This window comes from Oncorhynchus gorbuscha, linkage group LG05, assembly GCF_021184085.1.
Source record: "Oncorhynchus gorbuscha isolate QuinsamMale2020 ecotype Even-year linkage group LG05, OgorEven_v1.0, whole genome shotgun sequence".
In the NCBI taxonomy this organism is placed as follows: Eukaryota; Metazoa; Chordata; class Actinopteri; order Salmoniformes; family Salmonidae; genus Oncorhynchus; species Oncorhynchus gorbuscha.
The window spans coordinates 70,957,644-70,971,675 of NC_060177.1; the positions used below are offsets into that span (position 1 = coordinate 70,957,644).

At 43.4% G+C, this 14,032-nt stretch overlaps 1 protein-coding gene across 4 annotated transcripts in view; it reads right to left on the reverse strand.

Annotated features, from left to right (window-relative positions):
- The window catches only part of LOC124036449 (solute carrier family 23 member 2-like), a 62,346-nt gene that overhangs the window by 6,192 nt on the left and 42,122 nt on the right, over window positions 1-14,032 (reverse strand). For all 4 annotated transcript variants that reach the window (XM_046351052.1, XM_046351051.1, XM_046351049.1 and 1 more), the window contains exons 6-14: window positions 12,149-12,237; window positions 8,163-8,233; window positions 7,305-7,486; window positions 5,024-5,144; window positions 2,365-2,521; window positions 2,084-2,231; window positions 1,793-1,898; window positions 972-1,239; window positions 758-853 (exon numbers count right to left, since the gene is read on the reverse strand). In XM_046351052.1, the coding sequence (XP_046207008.1) occupies window positions 758-853; window positions 972-1,239; window positions 1,793-1,898; window positions 2,084-2,231; window positions 2,365-2,521; window positions 5,024-5,144; window positions 7,305-7,486; window positions 8,163-8,233; window positions 12,149-12,237 (1,238 nt within the window). The remainder of the gene's footprint in view (window positions 1-757; window positions 854-971; window positions 1,240-1,792; window positions 1,899-2,083; window positions 2,232-2,364; window positions 2,522-5,023; window positions 5,145-7,304; window positions 7,487-8,162; window positions 8,234-12,148; window positions 12,238-14,032) is intronic.

Here is a 14,032-nt window from a genome sequence, read left to right on the forward strand (position 1 = left end):
TCAATTTGCGCTTAAAATGACATACCCAAATCTAACTGCCTGTAGCAAGGATATGCATATTCTTGGTACCATTTGAAAGTAAACACATTGAAGTTTGTGGAAATGTGAAAGGAATGTAGGAGAACTTAACACAAATGATCTGGTAAAAGAAAGAAAAATCCAACTGTTCTTTTGTATTTTTTTTGTACCATCATCTTTGAAATGCAAGACCATAAAGTATTATTCCAGTCAAGGTGCAATTTAGATTTGCCACAAGATGGCAGTATGTGCAACATGTGACTGATCCAATGAACCATTGAATTTCTGTTCAAAATGATGTATTAAGACTGTCCAAATGTGCCTAATTTGTTTATTAATAACTTTCATGCTCAAAATTGTGCACTCTCCTCAAACAATAGCATGGTATTCTTTCACTAATAGCTACTGTAAATTGGACAGCACAGTTCGATTAACAAGTATTGAAGCTTTCTGCCTCATGCTAATCACATTAGCCTACGTTAGCTCAACCATCCTGTGGAAGGGACAACGATCCTGAAGAAGTTTTAACTAACAGCAACAGTCCAGTCTACTCAGCAGGGATAGTGTTATAATTAACAGTGATAGCACAGTCTACTCAGCAGCAATAGTGTTATAACTAACGTTGAGTGTGATAGCAGTCTACTCAGCAGGGATAGTGTTATAATTAACAGTGATAGCACAGTCTACTCAGCAGCAATAGTGTTATAACTAACGTTGAGTGTGATAGCAGTCTACTCACCAGGGATAGTGTTATCCAGCACAAATGCCACTGACCCCCCTACGAACATGGCTGTGGTCAGGAGCACGTTCAACACCTGGTCTAGCGACACTATACCTGAGAGACAGAGAGAGGGTTCAGAGAGCTAGCCAGTTATTTTATAATGTGTGAGAACACTGAAGGAGTAGGCCATTGAGCTAATTATGTGGTGCACTCTAACTTGTCTTCCACTCACCAGTGACCAGAGGGTTCTGTTTGAGATAGCTGGGCAGCACCAGGCCAAAGAAGATTGAGAAGCCCAAAACAAAGAGGTTCCTGGAGGAGTTGAGGTCTACAAACTGCAGGTTGGACAGTCCCACAGCTGTGATCATTCCAAACAGGGTACAGAACAGCGCCCCCAAGACAGGGTCAGGCAGGGAGGCAAACAACGCACTGAATTTACCCACCAACCCTAGCAGCAGCATCATAGCAGCACCGTACTGGATCACACGCCGACTGCCTACCTGGAGGACCAATCAGAGAGCAGCAGGGAGTGAGAGAGCGAATCAAAGAATATCAGGAAGAATAAAACTGTTCCCACTCTACAGAGCTAATAAGATCTAAGCAAATTACTAGTCAGTGAGGGAGTTTTTTTATTCTGACATGCGATGAACTGTCAATGGCCTGTCACATCGGGCGAAAGCAGGGATGGAGTTGCACTTTTCTCAAATGGAACAGTAATCTGCGCCACTCCGTCATGATGTCAACAAGGCAGCATGGTGCATCGTCCAGAAACAAACATCTCTTTTCTGTAAAATGTATGTTTGAATTTTCAAACAAGTTGGGAAGGCTGATGGTGTTTTTAATCAGGAATAATTTTTGCATGGGAAAACACAGAATCCTACTAAGTACTACAGATGGTTAATTAAGTCACTTTTGTTTTGAGCCAACATAGCTGTCCGGTTAAAAATAAAATGCCTACACGAACGAGATGAATTGAACCCCCTCAATTAAAACATAAATATGTAATATTTGTATAGAACTCGCAGAGGGACTCTGTTGATGTGTAATGGTTACCTTAGTGATGCCCAGCACGCCTATATTAGGACTGGAGGAAGTAGAGCCGTTTCCTGTCCCCATCAGCCCATCCAACACGCAGGACAGACCTTCCATAAATATACCCCTAGAGAAAGAAAAACAGAAAAAACGTTTGTGTCTGTTTTGGAAGGTAGTTACAGGTACACACACGGATCTCAAGTCATGATTCAAACCATTGTCTGCTCGATTTAACCTGATTTATGCTACTTTTATGGAAAACTTTTCTATGATGTGCATTAGGCAAGGACCTATGCGAGCAAGGTCAGGTACCTGTTGATGGCGTGAACAGGGGGTTGGGGGGCACAGGAGAGTCGGGCACAGGCATAGTAGTCCCCGATAGACTCGATGATGCTAGCGACCACGGCACTGAACATACCTATCACCCCTGCTGCTGTTACCGTAGGAACACCCCACTGAACTATGGGTAAAAACAAAAACTCAATACACAACATTCTAGATTTGAGGAAGCTACAAACCTGTTGAATGCTCTTATCAAGAGTTTGGACTTAGCTAGGGGCAAGGTTGAACAACATAAAAAAGGGGTAACTCACAGGGGTAGGGGATCTTGAACCAAGGTGCAGCTGCCAGTATCCCCTGGCGTGCGTCAGTGCGGGCGTAGTAACCATACTTGTCTTTCTCCGGCGGGAAAACGTTGGTTACAGTGAAGATGAAACAGATCAGCCATGACACCAGGATGGCCATGATGATCTGAGGGGGAGGGTTAAATATGACCGTCAAATCACAGAAAAACACATACAGTATGTCCTGGTGAGTTACACTGAAGAGCACTATAATAACTGTAGCAGAGTGATGATGATGACTTTATTCAAGTATGGGAGAGTTGTGAGGTCACCAGTTCAACACTAAAGAGCAGCTTCATAAATAGTTGACATTTGGTGGAATGCTGCTTCAGGGTGCTTTTAAAATTTTATCATAATTTGAAAAACTCCATTTCTCCCACATTCTTAAGTAAATAGTAATAGAAGAGTGAAACTTTAAATGAGACAGGGCGAGAGCGTGATGAAGATGACTTTATTAGAGTGAAGTCACCATTGCAAGCAAAGAATACTTTCCAGTGTCTACTGTTATATTACAGCAGCAGATATATCATGACATCAAATGACCAGAAGGGGGAGAGAGACAATCATTTCAGATCATATTAAGAGGAATGGGGAGGGAGGAGACAGGGCTGGGCGATATGGCCAAAATCTCATATCCCGATACAGCTCATTTTCTGTAAATTCAATGAATAAATAGTTTGTGATTTGCTACAACGAAATAAACGATAAGAGCATAATATGAATCGATAGACATTTTTTCCTATCGTCACATGATATGAAGTTGAATTCAGAACTTTACATACACTTAGGTTGGAGTCATTAAAACTCATTTTTCAACCCCTCCACATATTTATTGTTAACAAACTATAGCTTTGGCTATTCGGGTTAGGACATCTACTTTGTGCATGACAAGTAATTTTTCCAACAATTGTTCACAGACAGATTATTTCACTGTATCACAATTCCAGTGGGTCAGAAGTTTAAACTAGAAATGAAAATTCTGAAAATTCCAGAAACAATGTCATGGCTTTAGAAGCTTCTGATAGGCTAATTGACATCATTTGAGTCAATTTGGAGATGTACCTATGGATGTATTTCAAGGCATACCTTCAAACTCTGTGCCTCTTTGCTTGACATCATGGGAAAATCAAAAGAAATCAGCCAAGACCTCAGGAAGAAAATGGTAGACCTCAAGTCTGGTTCATCCTTGGGAGCAATTTCCAAATGCCTGAAGGTACCATGTTCATCTGTACAAACAATAGTTTGCAAGTATAAAACCCATGGGACAATGCAGCATCATACCACTCAGGAAGGAGACTCGTTCTGTCTCCTAGAGATGAACGTACTTGGGTGCAAAAAGTGCAAAACAATCCCAGAACAACAGCAAAGGACCTTGTGAAGATGCTGGAGGAAACAGGTACAAAAGTATCTATATCCACAATAAAAATGAGTCCTATTTTGACAAATTGAAAGGCTGCTCAGCAAGGAAGCCACTGCTACAAAACCACCATAAAAAAGCCAGACTACAGTCTGCAATTGCACATGGGGACAAAGATGGTACTTTTTGGAGAAATGTCCTCTGGTCTGATGAAACAGAAATAGAACTGTTTGGCCATAATGACCATTGTTATGTTTGGAGGAAAAAGGGAGAGGCTTGCAAGCCAAAGAACACCATCCCAACCGTGAAGCACGGGGGTGGCAGCATCATGTTGTGGGGGAGTTTTGCAGTTTTGCTGCAGGAGGGACTGGTGCACTTCACAAAATAGATGGCGTCATGAGGCAGGAAAACTATGTGGATATATTGAAGCAACATCTCAAAACATCAGCCAGGAAGTTAAATAAAGCTTGGTCACAAAATGTGTCTTCCAAATGGACAATGACCCCCAAGCATACTTCAAAAGTTGTGGCAAAATGGCTTAAGCACAACAAAGTCAAGGTATTGGAGTGGCCATCACAAAGCCCTGACCTCAAATCCTATAGAAAAGTTGTGGACAGAACAGAAAAGGCGTGTGCAAGCAAGGAGGCCTCCAAACCTGACTCAGTTACACCAGCTATGTCAGGAGGAATGGGCCAAAATTCACCCAATTTATTGTGGGAAGCTTGTGGAAGGCTACCTGAAACATTTGACCCAAGTTAAACAATTTAAAGGCAATGCTACCAAATACTAATTGAGTGTATGGTAACTTCTGACCCACTGGGAATATGATGAAAGAAATAAAAGCTGGAAAAAAACACACAAAAAAACACTATTCTGACATTCAACCTTCTTAAAATAATGTGGTGATCCTAACTGACCTAAGACAGGGAATTTTTACTAGGATTAAATGTCAGGAATTGTAAAAAAAATGAGTTTATATGCATTTGGCTAAGCCTTCAACTGTATATATATATATCGTCATGTCGCCCAGCCCTACAGGGGAGGTGAATAATATTAGAAAGCAGGACTCAACAAGTAATGGGAGGATGGAAGAGTGTGTGCCCATTGATCTGACCTCACTTGATCCGTGACAGGTCAGATCGAAGAGCAAACTGTTCCGGGAGAAGTGATGTGTGTCTAGGTGTGTGTGTTTGTGCGCCCCTGCTAGTGAATTTCTCAATTGTTCTGTGGGCATCTCTGTGTGTGTATGTGTGTGCGCGCGAGGGTACTCACGGGGAACATCTTGAAGAGCTGTAATCTATAAGAGGTCCATCCTTTCTTAGCCTTGTAGATGGGCAGAGGAAGCTGTACGTTCCTCGCATACTGAGAGAACAACAACACCAGGAATATAGTCCTACAGAGGGAGACAGAGGGAGAGACAGAGGGAGAGAGAGCTCACAAGTAAGAAATACAGCAGCCAAGGGTCTGTAGAACGGTTAAACATTTGTAAAAAGAAGCAATAACCCTCCTATAAAGACTGCCATAAAGACATCTGGATCCAAAGGTTTCATTCTCAAAAAGGGACACAATAAAATCAATTAATTGACAACTCAATGAAGTTAGACGCTTCACTTTTTCCAAATTTTGTTACAATACTGCCTTATTCTAAAATTGTGTTTTTTTCCCCTCAATCTACACACACGACCCCATAATGACTAAGTAAAAACTGATTTTATTTAATTAACATTTTTGGTAATTGATAAAAGAAAATGTACAAACTGAAATATTACATTTACATAAGTATTCAGACCCTTTACTCAGTACTTTGTTGAAGCACCTTTGACAGCGATTACAGCCTAGTCTTCTTGGGTTTGACTCTACAAGCCTGGCACATCTGTATTTGTGGAGTTTCTCCCAGTCTTCTCTGCAGATTCTCTCAAGCTCTGTCAGGTTGAAAGGGGAACGTTGCTGCACAGCTATTTTCAGGTCTCTCCAGAGACTCTCCAGTTTGATCGGGTTCAAGTCCGAGCTCTGGCTGGGCCACTCAAGGACATTGAGACTTGTCCAGAAGACACTCCTGCGTTGGCTTAGCTGTGTGCTTAGGGTCATTGTCCTGTTGGAAGGTGAACCTTCGCCCCAGTCTGAGCTCCTGTGCACTCTGGAGCAGATTTTCACCAAGGATCTTTTTGTACTACATCTTTCCCTTGATCCTGACTAGTCTCCCAGTCCCTGCCGCTAAAAAACATCCCCACAGCATGATGCTGCCACCACCATGTTTCACCAGGTTTCCTCCAGATGTGATGCTTGGCATTCAGGCCATAGATTTACATTTTGGTTTCATCAAATCAGAAAATCTTGTTTCTCATGGTCAGAGTCCTTTAGGTGACTTTTGGCAAACTCCAAGAGGGCCGTCATGTACCTTTTACTGAGGAGTGGCTTGCGTCTGGCCACTCTACCACATAAAAAGGCATGATTGGTGGAGTGCTGCAGGGCTGGTTGTCCTTCTGGAAGGTTCTCCCATCTCCAGAGGAACTCTGGAGCTCTGTCAGAGTGACCATCGGGTTCTTGGTCACTTCCCTGACCAAGGCCCTTCTCCCCTGGCTGCTCAGTTTGGCCGAACTGCCAGCTCAAGGAAGTGGTTCCAAACTTCTTCAATTTAAGAATGATGGAGGCCACTGTGATCTTGGGGACCTTCAATGCTGCAGAAATGTTTTGGCAGCCTTCCCCAGATCTGTGCCTCGACACAGTCTTGGCGCTCTACAGACAATTCCTTCTTGGCTTTCGCTCTGTCAACAGTGGTACCTTTCCAAATCATGTCCAATCAATTGAATTTACCACCGGTGGACTCTAATCAAGTTGAAAAACATCTAAAGGACGATCAATGGAAACAGGCTGCACCTGAGCTCAATTTCAAATGTCATAGCAAATGGTCTGAATACTTATGCACATAAGGTATTATTTCTAAAAAAATTATACATTTGCCAAAATTTCTAAAAACGTGTTTTCGCTTTGTTATTATGGGGTATTGTGTGTGGACTGATGAAAAACAAATATTTAATACATTTTAGAATAAGGCTGTAACGCAACTACAACTGGAAAAAGGGAAGGGGTCTGAATACTTCCCGAATGAACTGTATGTGATGCTGTGCTGTTTGAGATGAGTTGCAAGACTAATTTCCCAAAATATTAAATAAATGAATGAATAACTGAACTTAAGACAGAAACAGTTACCAGCAGACAGCTCTGCTGAACCTCCTGACTCAGAGCTCTCTGTCTGGAGTAGCACTGTGTTCCCACCTCCATTCTGCAGGGCAGCTGTGTCAACTGGGAATGGTTTCTGATTGGCTGTGTAATGGGCAGTTACGGTAATTGATTGGTTAAGGATGCCTCTGGGGGCAGGAATCAGTCTACTAGTATAACACAATATAGAGAAGATAGCATTTTATTGTCGGGATTTGACAGAAATGTGCCTTGCATCATGAGACAACAGACAGTATAGTAAACTTAAGAGGGCTGGGAACTATACAGGGGACTAATCAGTCAGGAAAGCCTAGAACCACAGTGTACTACTCACAGCATGGCGATGCCCCAGTGTTTCCCTGCTCTTTCCCCTGCAGCCTGGAAGCCAGAAAGGCCGATGAGGGCCACGGTTGGGGTGATGGTCAGAGGGCCGATGTATTTCAACAGGAGTCCTGGAAGCCCCAGGAAGCCGATACACACCTCTATCAGAGACGACACAATGATAGCCCCCTGGATCTGTGTGGGGGGGGGGGCAAAGAGGGAGAGAATAGTACAACTTGTAATGTAATTTCATTATAAAGTACTTTATGTGCCAAAGTCCCTAATTAAATGGATTACGCAGTTATCATTACCATTTAGAGAAGTGATCATAGAGAGGAAGTTCTCTTTATTTTTCCTTTATAAGAGCAATCGCAACACCTGGAACAAGTCTGTAAAATGAATGACTGTTTAATGAAATTACTACTCCCCCTCAAGCCTATCAATGTCCATGTCTTTAATTCTATTCATCGTGACATCGTCATTAAGTAATCCCCTCACACACACACACACACACACACACACACACACACACGTGTCAAAACAGGGTTACCAAACCCACTTACACAAGCCTTATAAAAGGTTAATGGGAGTTAACCGCCTCTGTCATACTCCCTGTGCTCGCACACACAAAGGCTGAGTCACAGCAACAGGCCTCAACAAGCATCATCAATTAGAACTCCTTCTACTCTACGTTTTAGTCTGTAACTAGTTGCAGCTGATGGGCTAACATGGGCTTGAACAACACTGACACAGAACACAGGAGTAGACCTCTCTCTGTACACTAATGCAAGGTAATGGTTTGGGTAATTTTAAAATATCTCCCATGTCACCCCCCCCCCATCTCTCATTTCAGTGCTCCTCCCCCTCTCACCTCTCGTATTCGGGGATGCCAGATGTGTTCAGTGTTGAACAGCTCGGTTTCGTTGAACATTGGCGGAACCACTGAGGGACAGAAATAATGGAGAAAGATAGAGGAAAATAAAACAGAGAAATAGAAAGAAGAGAGAAGGATGATGAAACACATTTATCGAGTGTGCAAAGCTGTCATCAAGGCAAAGGATGGCTACTTTGAAGAATCTCAAATCAAATATATTTAGATTTATTTAACACTTTATTGGTTACTACCCGATTCCATATACAGTGGGGCAAAAAAGTATTTAGTCAGTCACCAATTGTGCAAGTTCTCCCACTTAAAAAGATGAGGCCTGTCATTTTCATAGGTACACTTCAACTATGACAAACAAAATGAGAAAAAAATAATCCAGAAAATCACATTGTAGGATTTTTAATGAATTTATTTGCAAATTATGGTGGAAAATAAGTATTTGGTCAATAAAATGTTTCTCAATACTTCGTTATATACCCTTTGTTGACAATGACAGAGGTCAAACGTTTTCTGTAAGTCTTCACAAGGTTTTCACACACTGTTGCTGGTATTTTGGCCAATTCCTTCATGCAGATCTCCTCTAGAGCAGTGATGTTTTGGGGCTGTTGATGGGCAACACGGACTTTCAACTTCCTCCAAAGATTTTCTATGGGGTTGAGATCTGGAGACTGGCTAGGCCACTCCGGGACCTTGAAATGCTTCTTACGAAGCCACTCCTTCGTTGCCCGGGCGGTGTGTTTGGGATCATTGTCATGCTGAAAGACCCAGCCACGTTTAATCTTCATTGCCCTTGCTGATGGAAGGAGGTTTTCACTCAAAATCTCACGATACATGGCCCCATTCATTCCTTCCTTTATACGGATCAGTCATCCTAGTCACTTTGCAGAAAAACTGCCCCAAAGCATGATGTTTCCACCCCCATGCTTCACAGTAGGTATGGTGTTCTTTGGATGCAACTCAGCATTCTTTGTCCTCCAAACACGACGAGTTGAGTTTTTACCAAAAAGTTATATTTTGGTTTCATCTGACCATATGCCATTCTCCCAATCTTCTTTTGGATCATCCAAATGCTCTCTAGCAAACTTCAGACGGGCCTGGAAATGTACTGGCTTAAGCAGGGGGACACGTCTGGCATTGCAGGATTTGAGTCCCTGGCGGCGTAGTGTGTTACTGATGGTAGGCTTTGTTACTTTAGTCCCAGCTCTCTGCAGGTCATTCACTAGGTCCCCCCGTGTGGTTCTGGGATTTTTGCTCACCGTTCTTGTGATCATTTTGACCCCACGGGGTGAGATCTTGCGTGGAGTCCCAGATCGAGGGAGATTATCAGTGGTCTTGTATGTCTTCCATTTCCTAATAATTGCTCCCACAGTTGATTTCTTCAAACCATGCTGCTTACCTATTGCAGATTCAGTCTTCCCAGCCTGGTGCAGGTCTACAATTTTGTTTCTGGTGTCCTTTGACAGCTCTTGTGGTCCTGTGTAGCTCAGTTGGTAGAGCATGGCGCTTGTAACGCCAGGGTAGTGGGTTCGATCCCCGGGACCACCCATACGTAGAATGTATGCACACATGACTAAGTCGCTTTGGATAAAAGCGTCTGCTAAATGGCATATATTATTATTATTATTATTATTATTATTATTATTATATTACTCTTTGGTCTCGGCCATAGTGGAGTTTGGAGTGTGACTGTTTGAGGTTGTGGACAGGTGTCTTTTATACTGATAACAAGTTCAAACAGGTGCCATTAATACAGGTAACGAGTGGAGGACAGCGGAGCCTCTTAAAGAAGAAGTTACAGGTCTGTGAGAGCCAGAAATCTTGCTTGTTTGTAGGTGACCAAATACTTATTTTCCACCATAATTTGCAAATAAATTAATTTAAAAAACTACAATGTGATTCTGTTTTTTCTTTTGTCTGTCATAGTTGAAGTGTACCTAGTTGAAGTGTACCTATGCTGAAAATTACAGGCCTCTCATCTTTTTAAGTGGGAGATCTTGCACAATTGGTGGCTGACTAAATACTTTTTTGACCCACTGTGTGTGTTATTTCATAGTTTTGATGTCTACACTATTATTCTACACAATGTTCTAAAAGAGTAAAAATAAAGAAAAACCCAGGAATGAGTAGGTGTGTCCAAACTTTTGACTGGTACTGTAAACTAAATAATATATGTCAAATTAGTTTTCATTTAAAATGGACCATTACCATGCACCTGTCTCGCAGACTCTGTCTCAACCTTTTAGTCTTTATTGAAGACGCATCTCTTCAGTAGGTCCTATGATTGAGTGTCGTCTGGCCCAGGAGTGTGAAGGTGAAATGGAAAGGCACTGGAGCAATGAACCACCCTTGCTGTTTCTGCCTGGCTGGTTCCCTTCTCTCCACTGGGATTCTCTGCCTCTAACCCCATTACAGGGGCTGAGTCACTGGCTTACTGGTGCTGTTCCATGCCGTCCCTAGGAGGGGTGCGTCACTTGAGTGGGTTGAGTCACTGATGTGATCTTCACGTCTGTGTTGGCGCCACCCATTGGGTTGTGCCGTTGCAGAGATCTTTGTGGGCTATACTCAGCCTCGTCTCAGGATGGTAAGTTGGTGGTTGAAGATATCACTCTAGTGGCCCTGTCCGGGGGTATCGTCGGATGGGGCCATAGTGTCTCCCGACCCCTCCTGTCTCAGCCTCCAGTATTTATGCGTCAGGGGGCTAGGGTCAGTCTTATATCTGGAGTATTTCTCCTGTCTTATCCGGTGTCCTGTGTGAATTTAAGTATGCTCTCTCTAATTCTTTCTCCCTTTCAGAGGACCTGAGCCCTAGAACCATGCCTCATGACTACCTGGCCTGATGACTCCTTGCTGTCCCCAGTCCACCTGGCCGTGCTGCTGCTCCAGTTTCAACTGTTCTGCCTGCGGCTATGGAACCCTGACCTGTTCACTGGATGTGCTACCTGTCCCAGACCTGCTGTTTTCAACTCGCAGCAGAAGCGGTAGAGATACTCTGAATGATCGGCTATGAAAAGCCAACTAACATTTACTCCTGAGGTGCTGACCTGTTGCACCCTCGACAACCAATGCGATTATTATTATTTGACCCTGCTGGTCATCTATGAACATTTGAACATCTTGGCCATGTTCTGTTATAATCTTCACCCGGCACAGCCAGAAGGGGACTGGCCACCCCTCATAGCCTGGTTCCTCTAGGTTTCTTCCTAGGTTTTGGCCTTTCTAGGGAGGTTTTCATAGCCACCGTGCTTCTACACCTGCATTGCTTGCTGTTCAGGGTTTTAGGCTGGGTTTCTGTACAGCACTTTGAGATATCAGTTTATGGTAAAAGGGCTTTATAAATAAATTTGATGATTTGCATTGATGTCAAGAGAGGGACAATGGAGTGCTGAGTACCCGGCAGTTAGCAAGTTTGGTGGGCTACTATTGACTAGCAGCAGCATCAGAGCTTGGAGAAGCCTAATTACCAGGACTAAATGGTCACGTGGAATTTGACTGACTTCAAGACCGCCGGTGTGGCGGTAATATGGTCACCACAACCCTAGTCACACCAGATACGGACTGTTTTTTTGTTGAGGCATCTTTGACAATCAGATGCATATTTGTTTTCCCAGTCATGTGAAATCCATAAATAAGGGACTATACATTTCAATTGATTGACTTATATGAACTGTAACAAAATCTTTGATATTGTTGCATGTCGCGTTTATTTTTTTCAGTATATATTTAACTAAATCTAAACCACCGACAAGTGAAATAAAATGTTTCCAAAACACTGACATTAATACACCTTGGCCCCAAACCTGGAAGCCTAATCTGATGTAAACCTGAGAAACTCATCCGATGCCAGCTGAGGTTCTAGTCAGCTCTAATGATGCCAGCTCACGTGAGCAGAAGAGTGAGGGTGAGAACAGGTCATAGTGAAGGTACTTGTGGTGTGTGTACTCACCGGTGTATGCATTTGTGTGCGTGTTTACCTGTAGCGTTGCACTTCCACTTGTCTAGTGACAGGATTGCTCTGGCGGGAGCCAGGAAGGCAAATGCACTTGCCTGGAACAGAGGAAGCCTGGAACAACGCAGCATAATTACTCTATTAGCAAGAATACACACATGCACACATTCCTCCAATACACTTTACCTCGCTGCTCAGTAGAGAACTTTTCACTCTACTCACATTGTACATATTGTTACTTAACATAGTATATTCTGTTTATCTCTTCTGTATATCACATCCACACATGTAAAATCCCTGATCTATCACTAAGTCGATCCAGTCAGTTGATGGAAACATTGCTAGTGTCAGTCAGTGGTAAAAAAGTGTAGTCTGTCATCATAGCATGATGGTTATGTGATGATTATGCCAGTGTTGTGGCCTTTATAGCTGTGGGTTCCAGTGGTGCAAGCAACCGTTCTCCTGTTTGTCCGCTAGATGTCACTAGTGAACACTGAGCAGCAGGGTCTACCCTGGTTTGGCAACAGTAACAGCCTGGACACTGACAGAGCTGCGCTGTTTGAACAGAGCAGGTGCTGGCTGATAATTGGCATTGATTTGAATGCTGGTCAGTGTGCAGTGACACACCATCATTAACTCTGATGACCAACCAGATTAAAAATCGATCAATGTGTACTGCAGCGGACCCAGGTCACTGGTGTAAAAGGCTAACACCCTACGTATCGCACCAATGGGGTTAACCCACTTGGTGTGAATTGAAACATGGCTCCTATAGCAAGGATCACTACACTGCCCCGTTCAAACGGGAAACCACATCCTTGTGTCGACTACTCAGCCCCCTCACACAGCTAGGTCATGTGTTCCGCTGGCCTCACAGGTGTTATCGCTCTTCTGACACTAATGTAGCGAACGGTGGAGCAGGGAAGCGAACCCGGGTCGCTGGCATGAAAGGCAAAACACCCTATGCACCTTTAAAAGGCTGCTTTGTATTTGAATGTTTGCTCTAAAATGAAATATCACTAACATTATTGATATAATAATAGATTAGAACGAAACATGGGCCATTTGAGTGTCAGCGTCACTGACGTGTGTGTGGGGGGGTGAGAGACCGAGAGATCATGACAAATACAGACGCCAATTTACCCAGCAGCACTCATCTACCGCAGAGGGTCACATGTTGTCCGCAGGTGGGACCAGCTGTGCACGCAATGACACAAACACACAAAATCACCTTTCCTAGTGTTTTTGATCTGACCTCACTTAGCACCATGACTCAAACACAGCCACTAGCACTCCTCTCCATTCATTCATCTTCCTCTATACATCCCTTCACCCTCTCTCCCTCAGCCCCACCCTCCCCTTATGCTTCAGTCCACATCAACTCCCTACCTCTCATCCAGCTCTCCCTGATTTCCAGCCCTCTACCACAGTGCTCATTGCTTCCCTCCCTCCACTCCCACCTTATCCATGTTGCCAGGGTGACACAGATAGCTGTGATTTGTGACACAAAGATGACGGTCATTAGTGAAAAGATGGACATTATAGTGACTTTGGATGAGTCGGCAAGCAGCCGGTGTGTGAGCGTGTTGTCAGCGAGACATGATGGAGCAGAGAACAGATATCTCACTAACAATTTCTAAAATTCTTCTTTGAGTTCACAGTTTTAAGGTTTACTACAGGGCACACAGAAAAACAACAACTGTGACTAGTGCATGATCTTACCATCTGTGTGATTGCTATGTAGAGGCTAGTCCTCTGTGTATGAGACAGTGCTGTGCATGCTTCTCTGTGTGACCAGTCCTAATTGCAGGACTAAAGACAGGAGAATTGGCCACAGCTAAAATTACATCGACCCATTTTTCACAGTAGTCCTATGTGGCAGAATGCCTTGTTTCTCCCTGAGCGGAGT